The sequence below is a fragment of the Microcaecilia unicolor genome, chromosome 4, assembly GCF_901765095.1.
Source record: "Microcaecilia unicolor chromosome 4, aMicUni1.1, whole genome shotgun sequence".
NCBI classification, from domain to species: Eukaryota; Metazoa; Chordata; class Amphibia; order Gymnophiona; family Siphonopidae; genus Microcaecilia; species Microcaecilia unicolor.
The window spans coordinates 166,312,226-166,326,210 of NC_044034.1; the positions used below are offsets into that span (position 1 = coordinate 166,312,226).

General features: G+C 41.0%; 1 protein-coding gene across 1 annotated transcript in view; it reads left to right on the top strand.

Annotated features, from left to right (window-relative positions):
• The window catches only part of ATG13 (autophagy related 13), a 78,555-nt gene that overhangs the window by 22,440 nt on the left and 42,130 nt on the right, over positions 1-13,985 (top strand). The window contains 8 exon segments of the mRNA XM_030200866.1: positions 2,853-2,884; positions 2,886-2,897; positions 4,129-4,269; positions 5,791-5,831; positions 10,190-10,240; positions 10,243-10,285; positions 11,458-11,515; positions 11,517-11,557. Of these exon segments, the coding sequence (XP_030056726.1) occupies positions 2,853-2,884; positions 2,886-2,897; positions 4,129-4,269; positions 5,791-5,831; positions 10,190-10,240; positions 10,243-10,285; positions 11,458-11,515; positions 11,517-11,557 (419 nt within the window).

Sequence of the window (13,985 nt, forward strand, 5' to 3'; positions counted from 1 at the left end):
CTTGGGCAAGTCACCTAACCCTCCATTGCCTCAGGTACAAAACAGATTGTGAGCCCTCCTGGGACAGAGAAATATCCAGTGTACCTGAATGTAACTCACCTTGAGCTACTACTGAAAAAGGTGTGAGCAAAATCTAAATAAATAAATGTTGCAAGTTCTTAAGAAACAGATGTAAACTCAGTTCTAACACAAATCCTGCAGAAATTGCATCTAGATTGAAGGTGAGGGCATTAATGTTAACATTTATTTATTTATTTACTTACACCTTTTTCAGTAGTAGCTCAAGGTGAGTTACATTCAGGTACACTGGATATTTCTCTGTCCCAGGAGGGCTCACAATCTAAGTTTGTACCTACTACTACTACTACTACTTAACATTTCTAAAGCGCTACTAGGGTTACGCAGCGCTGTACAATTTAACATGGAAGGACAGTCCCTGCTCAAGGAGCTTACAATCTAAAAGACAGGTGTACAATCTAAAGACAAGTGTACAATCTAAAAGACAAGTGTAGAGTTGATCTGATGGGGCAAACTATATTTCTCGAAAGGTTAGGTTCCGAAAGCAGCATTGAAGAGGTGAGTTTTAAGCAGAGATTTGAAGATGGGTAGGGAGGGGGCTTGGCGTAGGGGTTGAGGAAGATTGTTCCAGGCATAGGGTGAAGCAAGGCAGAATGAGCGGAGCCTGGAGTTGGCAGTGGTGGAGAAGGGTACTGAAAGGAGGGATTTGTCCTGTGAGCCGAGGTTACGGGTGGAAACATAGGGGGAGATGAGGGTAGAGAGGTAGTGAGGAGCCGCAGACCGAGTGCATTTGTAGGTAAGGAGGAGAAGCTTGAATTGTATGCAGTATCTGATCAGAAGCCAGTGAAGTGACTTGAGGAGAGGGGTGATATGAGTATATCGGTTCTGGCGGAATATAAGACGTGCGGCAGCGTTCTGAACGGATTGAAGGAGGGATAGATGGCTAAGTGGGAGGCCGGTGAGGAGTAAGTTGCAGTAGTCAAGGCGAGAGATAATGAGAGCGTGGACGAGAATTCGTGTGGTGTACTCAGAAAGGAAAGGGTGAATTTTGCTGATGTTGAAGAGGAAGAAGCGACAACGGAGGGTTAAGTGACTTGCCCAAGATCACAAGGAGCAGCAGTGGGATTTGAACCAGCCACCTCTGGATTGCAAGACCGGTGCTCTAACCACTAGGCCACTCATGTACTTTATATGTATTTTACGCACTTATATTTTATAAAATACATAAGTTCTGTAAATTGTGAATGCCCCGCACGCCTATTCTGTGCACCAGCATGCACTGCATGTACTTTTAAATGTGATCTAATTTTATAAGAGGCCTTTTATGCACATAAAACAGTGAGTAAGACATGAAAGTTTCGTAGAATTACTCTCTCACTGTTTGTGGGGCCTGTTTACTATTTAAGCACAGAACACTCATTAGTAAATCTAGCCCTAAGTTTGTAGTTCAGACGGTGGAGGATGAAATGACTTTCCCAAATACGCAAGGAGCATTAGTGGGATTTGAGCCCTAGCTTCCCTATTTCTCAGCCCAAAGCTCTAACCACTAGCACAAAAATGGTGTTTCCTAGTTCATACCCAAGACTTGGGTCGGTCATGTGACAGGACCAGACTTTACCACTTCTTGAGGTGGTCTGTTATCCATTTTATCCAGTTCTTTCTTTCACTTAAGCCTTGTAGATACCCAGACTTGGAGATGCTTGTATTAAATACAGAGTATAATTCAGCACAGTACATCTCCTGCTTTTCATGTACATCACTTTCCCTCTGCTATGCTAAATTAAATGTGCAGTCTGTATTGCTTCCATTAAGATATAGCACATTTCTCCTGTGTTTCAGGATTCTGCTTATCCCTCTCGGAGTCCTTTTGGATAAATAGAACTTTTTTATATTACAGAGCATCTCTGCTAGACAATTGATTTCGTAAAGCCTGTCTGGTTGGCAAGCTGTATTATCTTGAGTCTTTGGGTTAGTGACTCTCCACCAGATAACGGGCACTGGTGGAAATATATTTCATGGGCTTATGTTGAGGTTGAGAGGCATGGAGTCGCGCTACTCTTTTAAGAGGAGGGACAGAGTTCCCCTTAGAATCTAGGGACCATAGATACATCTTGTGCACCACGAGGGAGAAGCCCTAGTGGTGAGCTTCTTTTTAGTATCTTTAACTTTGTGAAGCTTATCCATTCTAATTTTTGACCATTTTATGGTTTTGTTTTGTTTTTACCTACACACACAGTTATTTATTGGTTTCTCACATGTGGGGGGGGGAGGAATTTTTGTGTGAGGCTTGTTAAAATGGAAACATCAGTACTACCTACTTCCTGGGGTTACAGGTCATTTTATTGTTCAGTACTCCCTAAGTGGTTTGACTATGTCTTGGGTGGTTTTGGTTTATTGTTGGGGAGCGATAATAATATCTGGCAATTGTGGGGACGTATGGATGCTATATTATTTGCTTATGGATTAGACTGAGTAAGGTTATTGAGGTTCTAATTAAGGGGTGGACCCAGCTTTAGTTAAGAGGGAGAGAAGAATATTTAGGTGACACTGCCAGTTTAAGTGAGATTGAGGATTTTTGCTATGTTGGCAAATGAAGTTTATGGATTGAAGTAACCTGTTGGGGGTGCTAGTAGGTTATGAGTGGAGGAAGAGGGAGGAGGGGAAGGTGGGGGTTTAAAGCTAAAACATTGAATGACGATATGTTATGAATAGCTGTATGAATATCAGACAGTGAAGTCCTGCTCATTCTTTTGTATACTTGTGGTTTGTATGTCATCAGTAAAACAGTTTTAAACATAAAAGATATAGCACATTGATTTTTGTCTTCACTATAGGGAGATTCTATGGAGCTGGAAATCTGGTGTCTGAATGAATGAAAAGTAAGTGCTGAATAACTAGCATTACTTTCAGAACTGCTGATTTACCATTGCCTTTCCTAACTGAAGCTTCAGGGGCTTCATTAAAGAGTGGAAGGTTTTTGAGGATTTCACAACATGGGGAAAAGAAGGACTTGTGAAGTTCTGGCTGTCAAAGCATGCCGGAACTGGGAGTACAGACAATGTAACTCTCACCGTGCAGAAGACAGAGGCGCAGTCAGCTCAGCCATCGTACTTGTGGTGACACCTGCTGACCAGCCTAAGAACTTGCAGCTGAAGTAACTATATTAGGAGCTATGTTCTGTTCTAGATGATGGGAAACTCCATAAGTAGCCAACTACTGCCAAGAAAATACTGAGGTTTCAATATGTATTTTTCCTAATGAGAACTTATTGGAGGTTTAAAGAGAGAGGCCATGCATGATGATCAATCAAACCAAACTAGGTCTTATATACCGCTAAAATCCCCTATCAAGGGTTCAGTGCGGTTTAACATCAATTAATTGAATAACTTATTTCAGTGCAGGATATGGATATGCCTGAAACATTAACAAAATTGAGATTAGCATATATACCCAACTGGTCATTTAAAGTCTGTCCTTTTTAATGATGCCGGATATTCAGAAATCATAGCCATAAGTATAGGCAGTTATTCAAAACATTATCACATGCACACACAGAACAGGCAGTGCACACATTGCAAAAGTAAACAACAACTTGTACAGCATATATCCAAAACGTTAATTTTTATTTTCTCATTCCATCTTCCAAAATTCTAGACAGATGTACAGATCAGTAGGACCCAAAGCAGTCCAAAACAAGTAGTCAGAAACAACACAGTTTATACCTAACTGTACAACCACCCCCTTTTTACCTTTAAAAAGCAAAACCATATGCACGTAAAGACTGGATAAACAAAGTTTAAAAGCAAATGTTCTTCATATGTAATACTTGGTAGCAATAATGAAACAGTGATGAAAAATTCACATAGCAGCAGCCTGATACAACAGATTTATTTTCCACTGAACATAATTAACTTTGTATGAACTTGGGAGACTAATAGTGTGCTGACTGGACAATGTTGGCACGTTTGCTTGATGAGAATTGGTTGAGGAGAGAGAGAAAACCAGGAAGAGAAAAGCACAGTGCAGGATTTGTTTTGGTCAGCTATATGTGTCCTTTCTGGCCATGATTGATAGGAACCTGAAACTGACCAATTCTCCTGTCCTTCCCAGGTGTGACCAGGATATCAAAGTTTCCTACACCGTGTACAACAGGCTGTCTTTACTGTTGAAGTCTTTACTTGCTATAACAAGGGTTACACCAGCCTACCGACTGTCCAGGAAACAAGGTCATGAATATGTCATTCTCTACAGGTACAGTAAAAATTGGGGTTTCTGTTACTACTTTGATGTGATCTAAGCACTGGTATTATAATAATTTTGTTTGTAATATGGCACTCTACCCAGGGCCCTTATAGCAGGAAATATGTATTGTATATTAATACAATGGTACATAAATAAATGGAAAATGGAACAAGATCCAAGTTAAACCGAGAAAACATGCAAAACACACTTTTTAAACCAAAGTGCAGTCAGGGTAGATTAGGGAAAGACAAGCACATATGTGATTATGAGGGACAATTTCAAAAAGTCATCCAAGTCAAAATTGAGACATCCTGCTCATAATGTCCAAAAAAGTGGGATTTGAACCAGGGTCACTTGATTTAAAGTCTGCTGCACTAACCACTAGGCTACTCCTCACACTTGCTTTCTGCTTTGGTCAGAAAGCCTCAAGTATTACAGGCAGTCATAGAGCCTGGTTTTCCTTTCCAGTTTAACTTTCAGGGGAGAGAGAAGGGGACAGTAAACACTAGGGAATTACAGAGGAGTCATGCTTTAATATCAGCAGTGATCAGCTTCTTAGAACACTTTTTTTTTTTAACAACCTTGGATGTGATTGAAACAGGTCTAACTTAGGATGTCCTAAATCTAAGACTTGGCCATTTCTTCCTTTTTGGTTTGGATGTCCCATTTTGGGCTTTTCCTAGTTCTGCCCAAAACTCACCTCATACCCCCCCCAACACACACCATTACTATTTGGACAAAATGCAGTGTTGGATGTGTGTGTGTTTGGTTTTGTTTTATTTTCCCCCCCACTGCCTTTCTAAAATTGCTGTTTGGACTTTTTTGACAGATAGACCTTTTGGGGCATTTTGAGATGTCCATGTGCTTTGTTAAATGAGCATTTGTGTTACCTATGTTAATAAAATAATAAAACAGCTTGAGGCAAGAATGGCATCCTTAGGCCATTCTTTGGTCACTGCTTGCACCTGCTACACCTAGCGTTACTTAGGCAAGAGCTGAAGGCTTCTGGATGATAGAATAGAATCAAAGCAAAGGAAAACCCAGCAACATCCTGAATCATGGTAGTAAAATATGAGCCAGGCAATGCAGAAGTGCCAGAAAGAGCTGTGAAGCACTTCCTACAACCAGATGCGTAGTCGGATACATTACCAGATTTTACTCACTTTTGTTTATAACTGCTTCAGGAACTACAAGGAAAAGCATGCACAATCTGAGAGAGCTGAACTTCTTCTCTGATGTTACACAGTACTCCTCTGCATTCAGTCTAGCTCCTTTCAGTGTTGAGGAAGTCTGTTTTATTTCAGGCTCTGTGACATGCTTTTGCACAAACCCAGTTTTTCATCTACATTGCCTCCTTCCTTATGGTTCTGGTGTGATGAGAAAAAAAAATCATCCTGAAACCTAAGTTGTTTACCACAGCTGGGGTGAGAAGTCTGAGGCTGTAAGAAATCTTGCAGCTTCCCTCAGCTACTTTACATTTCTGGTAATGCAGTATTTATGTCTGTGTTTTTTCTTTATCTCCGTTTGTAGGATATATTTTGGAGAGGTACAGCTGACTGGACTTGGAGAAGGTACTGTAGGAACTGAATAATTACCCCATTTAAAGGAAAGTGCTGTATCTAAAGGCATGTCTTGCTCATGCAAAGTATGTTTGTTAGAAGCATATCATTCTTGCAAGTCACATCCAATAGACATGTCAGAGCTTCTGATTTTAGGTTTTAACCAGTAATGATGAAATTAAACACATTGAAGCAAAAAAGTAACATAAAATAGATAGTTTATTCAGGGCCAGTGCTAGGGTCTCTGGCGCCACCCTGCAAACTATTAGTTTGCGCCCCTCCACCGTCCAGCATCTCCCTCCCCCTTCTCCCACCTCGCCCCCTTTTTCAGCCCAGTGCCTTAAAAGGTGAAGAACAAAAGTTGTTTTTGTTTTGTTGTTGTTTTTTACTTGAAAGTTTCCCATATGTGGATATAAATATCATGAAATAAAATTGAATATCACTAAAACTGCTTAAAAAATTAATGTAGCTGGTGCTTCTTTTTCTGTACTGTTCTATACAATACAGTAATACATGGCCAAATTTCAGTGAGGATATCCTGTTTACGGATGGGTTAATCTTTTTTTTTTTTTTTTTTTTAATTTTTCTTTTTTTTTTTTGAACTTTAAATTTTATTGAAATTTTGAATAGTACAGTAATAGTAACATTGAACAACCATTAGTTTGATACGTGCATATAAATACTTCATACAGATACCACCCGCCTAATCTAATACAAAAGAAGAATTCACTAACTATTCCACCCCCCTCCTCCCAATAGAATTTCCCCCTCATTCCATCTCAACTCCGCTATCCTACCGTCCCCCAGCTCCTTTGTACCCTCCAAATGTAATATTCAGACTGCCCCTAGAACTGTCCAAATGTGTCCATTCTGCCGCCTCCGAGTCAATCGCCCAACACGGCGGTCCTGTCAGTTTCTCTAGTTCGGCCACTACCTTTACCTTTGTTAACCAACTGTGTATGGTAGGTCTGGAGCTCTGCTTCCATAAGAAGGCTATCGTTAACTTTGCGCTGCAAGGCAGAGCCATTTGATACGACCTTGCCATTTTAATCCTCTCCTATTACCCCAACGCAGTAAGCACCACTTAGGTTCGCAAGGAAACGCATAGTCAAGAATTATGGTAAGGTTTCAAGTCACTTCTAACCAAAAATTCCACAGAGAAACACATGACCACCACACGTGGAAAAAGGAATATTACGGACATCTACACAGCACATGTTTAAAACTCTAGCACACCTCTAGCACAGCTTAGTAAATAGGACCCTTATTGTATTTCTGTTTACACTTGAATCATTTTTAACTGTTGTTATGCTGTAACAAAATTGTAAGTTTTATGTTAAACTGTACCTGCAGTACACCGCCTTGGGATGAATCTCTTCATAAAGGCGGTTAAACTCCAATAAATAAAAATTTTATATACGTACACAGATATAGATATATAAAAAAATATTTATATATATATATATAGAGAGAGAGAGAGGTTTTTTTTGTTTGTTAAATTTACCCCGCGCTTTCCCACTCATGGCAGGCTCAATGCGGCTTACATGGGGCAATGGAGGGTTAAGTGACTTGCCAGAGTCACAAGGAGCTGCCTGTGCCTGAAGTGGGAATCAAACTCAGTTGCCCAGGACCAAAGTCCATCACCCTAACCACTAGGCCACTCCAGATGTATTCAAAGTTGTTAACTCGCGACAGGATTGTGAAAAATTACAGAAGGACCTTACGAGACTGGGCGGCTAGATGGCAGATGACGTTTAATGTGAGCAAGTGCAAGGTGATGCATGTGGGAAAAAAGAACCCGAATTATAGCTGCGTCATGCAAGGTTCCACGTTAGGAGTTACGGACCAGAAAGGGATCTGGGTGTCGTTGTCGATAATACACTGAAACCTTCTGCACAGTGTGCTGCTGCGGCTCGGAAAGCGAATAGAATGTTGGGTATTATTAGGAAAGGTATGGAAAACAGGTGTGAGGATGTTATAATGCCATTATATCGCTCCATGGTGCGACCGCACCTTGAGTATTGTGTTCAATTCTGGTCGCCGCATCTCAAGAAAGATATAGTAAATTGGAAAAAGGTGCAGCGAAGGGCGACTTAAATGATAGCGGGGATGGGACGACTTCCCTATGAAGAAAGATTAAGGAGGCTAGGGGCTTTTCAGCTTGGAGAAGAGACGGCTGAGGGGAGACATGATAGAGGTATTAAAATAATGAGTGGAGTGGAAACAGGTGGATGTGAAGCATCTGTTCACGCTTTCTAAAAATACTAGGACTAGGGGGCATGCGATGAAACTACAGTGTAGTAAATTTAAAACAAATCGGAGGAAATTTTTCTTCACCCAATGCGTAATTAAACTCTGGAATTCGTTGTCGGAGAACGTGGTGAAGGGCGGTTAGCTTGGCAGAGTTTAAAAAGGGGTTAGACGGTTTTCCTAAAGGACAAGTTCATAAACTGCTACTAAATGGACTTGGAAAAATCTACAATTCCAGGAATACGTATAGAATGTTTGTACGTTTGGGAAGCTCGCCAGGTGCCCTTGGCCTGGATTGGCTGATGTCGTGGACAGGATGCTGGGCTCGTGGACCCTTGGTCTTTTCCCAGTGGGGCATTACTTATGTACTTATTGTAGTATAAGAGGGGGACAATAGTCTTTATTTAAAACTTTAATGAAGTCTTACAACTTCAGATGCCAATAACAATTTTTTCCTAAGTACCCCCCTCCCCTTTCTGCTATTGTCGTCTGCTGTACGCAAATACTTTTTCTTAGATCCCAGCAGTTCCAATGTCTCCTTGTTAACCCTTTTTTTTTCCCTCTCCCAAATACACCCTCATCTCGTCCCAGAATCCACAAATTTTCCAATTTCTCCTGCCTTAGCGCTGTCAGTTTCTCTATTACCCCAATTGTTGTACTCTCCTCTCTCATTCCTGCTTTCATTGGGCCATAGTTTCACACTGTGCCACTGTTAAACTCATCACCTCCAGCTCTGAAGCTCCCCCTGTTCCCACTGGATTGGGTCCACACCAGATGTACTTTGACTGGACACTTTTTTTTTAACTTGAACTTCCTTCCAGTAAAGTCAAATCTTGGATATTCCCACCAAATATTATGTGTTCTCTCTACACACCCCTTCAACATTCCACAGCATGCTCAGGTATATTTTCTTGAGCCTGTCAGGAGTCAAATGCCACTATATAATATGGGTTCTCCTTCAGTAACATTGCTACTGTGTCTTCCCCATGGCCAAAAAAAATCTTCTCCCACTATTTAGCATCCAGCACTCTTCCATTATCTCCCACTTCAACGTAAATTTAAATTTACATTTACAACTTTTTAGTTTCAAAGGTGGATAAACCAGAGAACTAAGCACAATTACCCCACTCAATTGCTCTTTTCAAGGTCTGGCTGAAATGACCATTTTGCTGTCACTTTCTGTGCCTCACAGGAGGCACAAAAGCCAACAGGGAAATTTTAAAAATATCTGTGTATTCTTATTCAACATTGGGAATACATGTATAAAATTTTGGACTTCCTCTCTCTAAGGGAAGAGTAATAGTACCAACTAATCCAAAGGGGAAAACAGCCAAAAATGGGAGAGTGATATTCTAAGAATGGGATTGGCAGTGGCATGAGGTGAAGTAACAGTGCATTGGAAACGGAGTGAGGGTCCCACTTTACAAGCTTTGGAGAGTAGGCTTAGGATAGAAAAATTAACAGATAAACGAAGGGGGAAGTTGGTCGACAGGGAAAGAATAGCATCAACTGATGTAGAGGGCAATTGAGTAAGGCTGGGAGGGAGGGAGGTACATTTGAAGCAGTCAGTAGCCTGAAGGAACCAACAGCCTGCTGACAAGGCAGATACTGGGAGGAGAGAGACAATTTTAAAGAGGTTAATAGAGGGAGAGGCGGCATGGAAGTCTGATGATAGAAGGTGGATAAAATATAGAGTGTGTTTCTGTGGATGGATATCACTTAGGTTTATTTAATTGAATGAATATATTGTATGACACGATTGTTGGTTAAAAGTTAACAGCATTTAATGAAAAAAATTGTATCACTCGAACCTGCCTCCTTCGAATCTGTCCAACCTGAGCAATTCTATGTGTAAATATGGCATTCCAACTAATATTATATGGGTATGCCATCTACACTTGTAAGTGCTGCCACACAGGAATTCTATGACCTCCTTAGTTGACCCCTTTGCACATAACGGGGGTTTTTTTTTTCCCTGCGTCTTTTTGCCTGTTTTCTGCATGTAGATGAGCAGTGAGAGGATTAAAGGGAGGAAGAAAAAGTTGTTACAGACTAGGATAGCTAGAAACATAACTGAATTTGTGTGCTTTAAAGCAGTTCTAACTGTCCTTCTCTGCAGGGGTTTCAGACAGTGCGGGTTGGGACTGTGGGAACCCCAATAGGCACCATCACTTGTCCTGTGCCTATAGAACTAACCTGGCTTTCATGTCAACCAGGTGAGCATCAAATTTACATTCCCATAACAGTGACACAACCTTTCCCATGGCCTGGAAGCACCAATAACTCCTAGGTCCTATTGATCTCATATACATCTAGAAGGGCAGACAATGTAAATAGCCCTTATCGTACAGAATCAAGACACCTTACTGTGTCATTCTTAGCTGAAAGAGCCAACATGTGTGGCAGTGGTAACATCCACAAAAAATAGGGAACAGACCTCTGCTATAAGCTTACATCAATAGCAAAGTCTGTAAGCTACTTTCAATCAAAACAGAGCTCCTAAAATATTTTATCAAAATTAGCCTCAACAGCTCCAAACACTGCTGTAAAACGCAAAATGTTCAAAAGGAGATTTAATTCATATCACAGGCTAGCAACACCCAGAAAAGAGAGTGGTGAGAAAAACTCAGAAACCGGGTGAATCAACAAACCAGCTCAAAATTATTCACGATTGCAGAAGCATTCAGTTCAACTAGCAGGAAAGAAACGCTAATGTGCGCAAAAAACACTCGAGCAAGCACACTTATCTTTATACGCCAGCGTCCCAAAAATGTCAGTGATTCCCAAAAGCAAAATCTTGTATCATTCCGACGATTGTAACCCACAATTCACACATAGCTCTCCAAAATAGATCCCAACAACAGCCTTGTTCTGCCTCCTGACTCAGCGACTATACGAAACAAGGTTCTTGTTGGGGATCTATTTGGATGAAGCTATGTGTGAATTGTGGGGTTACAATCGTCGGTTGATACAAGATTTGCTTTTTGGATGCTGGAGTATTAAGATAATGTTGCTCGCTGCTTGAGCGGTTTTTGCGGCACATTAGCATTTTTTTTTCCCTGCTAGTAAAACTGAATGCTTCTTGAAATCATGAATAATTTGAGCTGGTTGTTGCTTCACCCGGTTTCGGAGTTTTCTCCCCTCTTTTATGTTTTTCTGGGTGTTGCTAGCCTGTGATAAGAATTAATCTCCTTTGAACATTTTATGTTTACATAGTGTTTTGAGTTGTTGAGGCTAATTTTGATAAAAGTATTTTAGGAGCTCTAATTATTGATTGCAAGTAACTTACAGACTTGTTATTGATGTAGTGGTGACATCCATTCACAACTAGATGCAGCGAAGGGGAGGATACTACAGGATATAACGCTCTTTACTTGTTGCATTACAGGCAGTTTGAGAGGACCCAACCCATCATGGGAATTATTATTGATCACTTTGTGGACCGTCCCCTTCCCAAGCTCCTCGCCCATTCACCCCTGCAACTACAGGTGAGGAAGAGCATAGACCAGAGATCACAAAACAGCAGCAGACTTATGAGATGCCCTTTCCTCTTCCCCAGCCACATCCACATGCATTCTTTCAACTACACATGAGCAGAGACTGTGCACACAGTAGCCACCCATGAGACGCCCTGCTTGCTGTGCCCTCATCTTTCTCAGCCTCAAACTACTGGTGAAGAAAAATCGCACACAGTTCTATTAAGCTTCTGGGTTCACCCCTTCATTTGTCCCTCCCTCTGCTCCTCCCCCATGGACTCCATCAATAATAACTGGGTGAAAACAGAGTGAAGGAGCAGCAGGCTGAGAACCCAGGGAAGCCAGGATTCAAATCCCTCATGTGGTCTTGAACTGATCACTTAACCCTCCACTTTCTCAGGTACAAACCTAGAGTGTAAACCTTCTGGGCACAGGAGGATATGCCATTACTATACTTAATAAGTAGTTAACTACTTTATTAGTTACTGTAAGAAGTAACTACAGTAACATTTAGCCGATAACACAATAACAGCCAACCCTGTGTACCACAATGTAATTCATCTTGAGCCACAACTGAAAAGGTGTGTGCTAAATCTATAATCCCCTCCCTTCAAGTGGGAACTAGTACATGAGACTACCTTCCCACTCTCTCACTGTAATACCTTCCTAACAAGTCAGGACAGACTTGCCCAAATATGCCACACTGCATTGGTAGGGTAGATAGAGACCAAATTCCTCTGTGGTGCTAGGGCTGCAGCAGTTTGAAGGAGACACAGATTCAGGGGATAACTGTAGTCGGTAATATTGGGAGCAGGTCCCAGAGTTCTATCCATGCTCACTGTGGCAGTGAAGGTACCCACGGAGCACTTACAATACCAGGGTTGGAGATACTCTTCACCTTGCTGAATTCTAGGCCTACCTGTATAAAAGATGTGTTTTTCTTGAATTTTAAATCTGAAAAAAGACAAAAGTTTCAAGTAATCCCTCAGATGTCCCAAACCTAAAATATATATATGTATGTATCTCTCTGAAAAATAAAAATGTCTTAAATGAGAGAAAAATACGAAGGTTATTTTTCTCTCGCAGCAACCTGACTTTACAATTTGGACTAAACTGTGCAGTCAAAATATGCAAAGCCAGCAAGTGTTCTGAGCCAATTAGAAAGCTCCCATGGCTCTTTATACAGAAATCATTATGTATAGTGCAGGCTCATTTTTTGAGATGAGAAACACTGCTCCATGGCATGCCTTTGTATGTATCTATATTCTTTTGTCATTATAAGGCTATCACAGCATCTGTGATAGCCCCCTGGATATACTCACACAACACTGTTTGTTTATTGGAAAATAATGCATCGGCAGATATGTGTCTACTCTGTTTCTTGATTATAGAAGAATAATGAGTTACTGATACAGAATAACATACTACTTGGTGCCCTGCACAATCTTCTTTACTGTGGCAAAATAGTTTTTTGTGTGTGTATTGCAGTTCTTTATTTTGTTTTGGGAGTTTTGACTGTCATTGAAAATGTCCTCCCCCTTGTTTAGATTACCTACAAGTGACCTCCTTAAGGATATCAAAGTTGCCATATTTATTTAGACTAGGATCCATCAAGCCCAGTGTCCTGGTTCCTTTTCCTCCTGGAACTGTACAGATCTTTTTAGATTGTAATATGTTTTATTAATGACAAACATCGTCACAATAACCAGATTACATACAAAAAAACAAACAAAGGAAAATATCAGCAGATTCCAAGACAAGCAGTTGTAGCAGGATAGTGAGCATATGAATCGTCATCAATTTGATCCCCTCAGTCCACCCCTACCATCCCCTCTCCACCAAACCCCAAACTTCCATAAGCATCCCTCTCTTCCCCCCCCAACCCATTCCTAAATTCACTAGTAATAGCATCCAAAAAAAAAAAGCGAGCAACCTGGATTCTTAGAGTTCTTCACCCTGTAGTAACTAATAACCCTACCCAACTGAACCCCCCCTCAACTTCCCCCCCACATCCCATATCAACAAGCAGATTATATTTGGTCCAGTATTGAAGTTAAAAAGTCATCTGATTAAAAAATTAAGCTACGCGCTCATCCCGGTAGCGATTGGATATATGGTTCCTACACTGCCCAAAAAAGTGTCTTTCAATTAACCGTATGGCAAGCATCATGGGCTTCCATCAATATAAGAACATGCAAAGCATTTCTCTAATGCCAGAAGGAGGGCACTGTGTCCTGTGTCCAGCAGCTTTATAAAACAAGAGTCTCTCAGCTCGCCTTAGGTTGTTTCTCCTCCCTGTGTATCCCAATAAAATATCCCTGGGAGAAATATGAATTGATTTATGTAACAGTTCACAGTAGACAGCAGCTGAGTCCAGTACAGACCTACATGGGGGCAAGTCCATATAGCATGGAGGAATGTTCCATCCATAGCACCACAT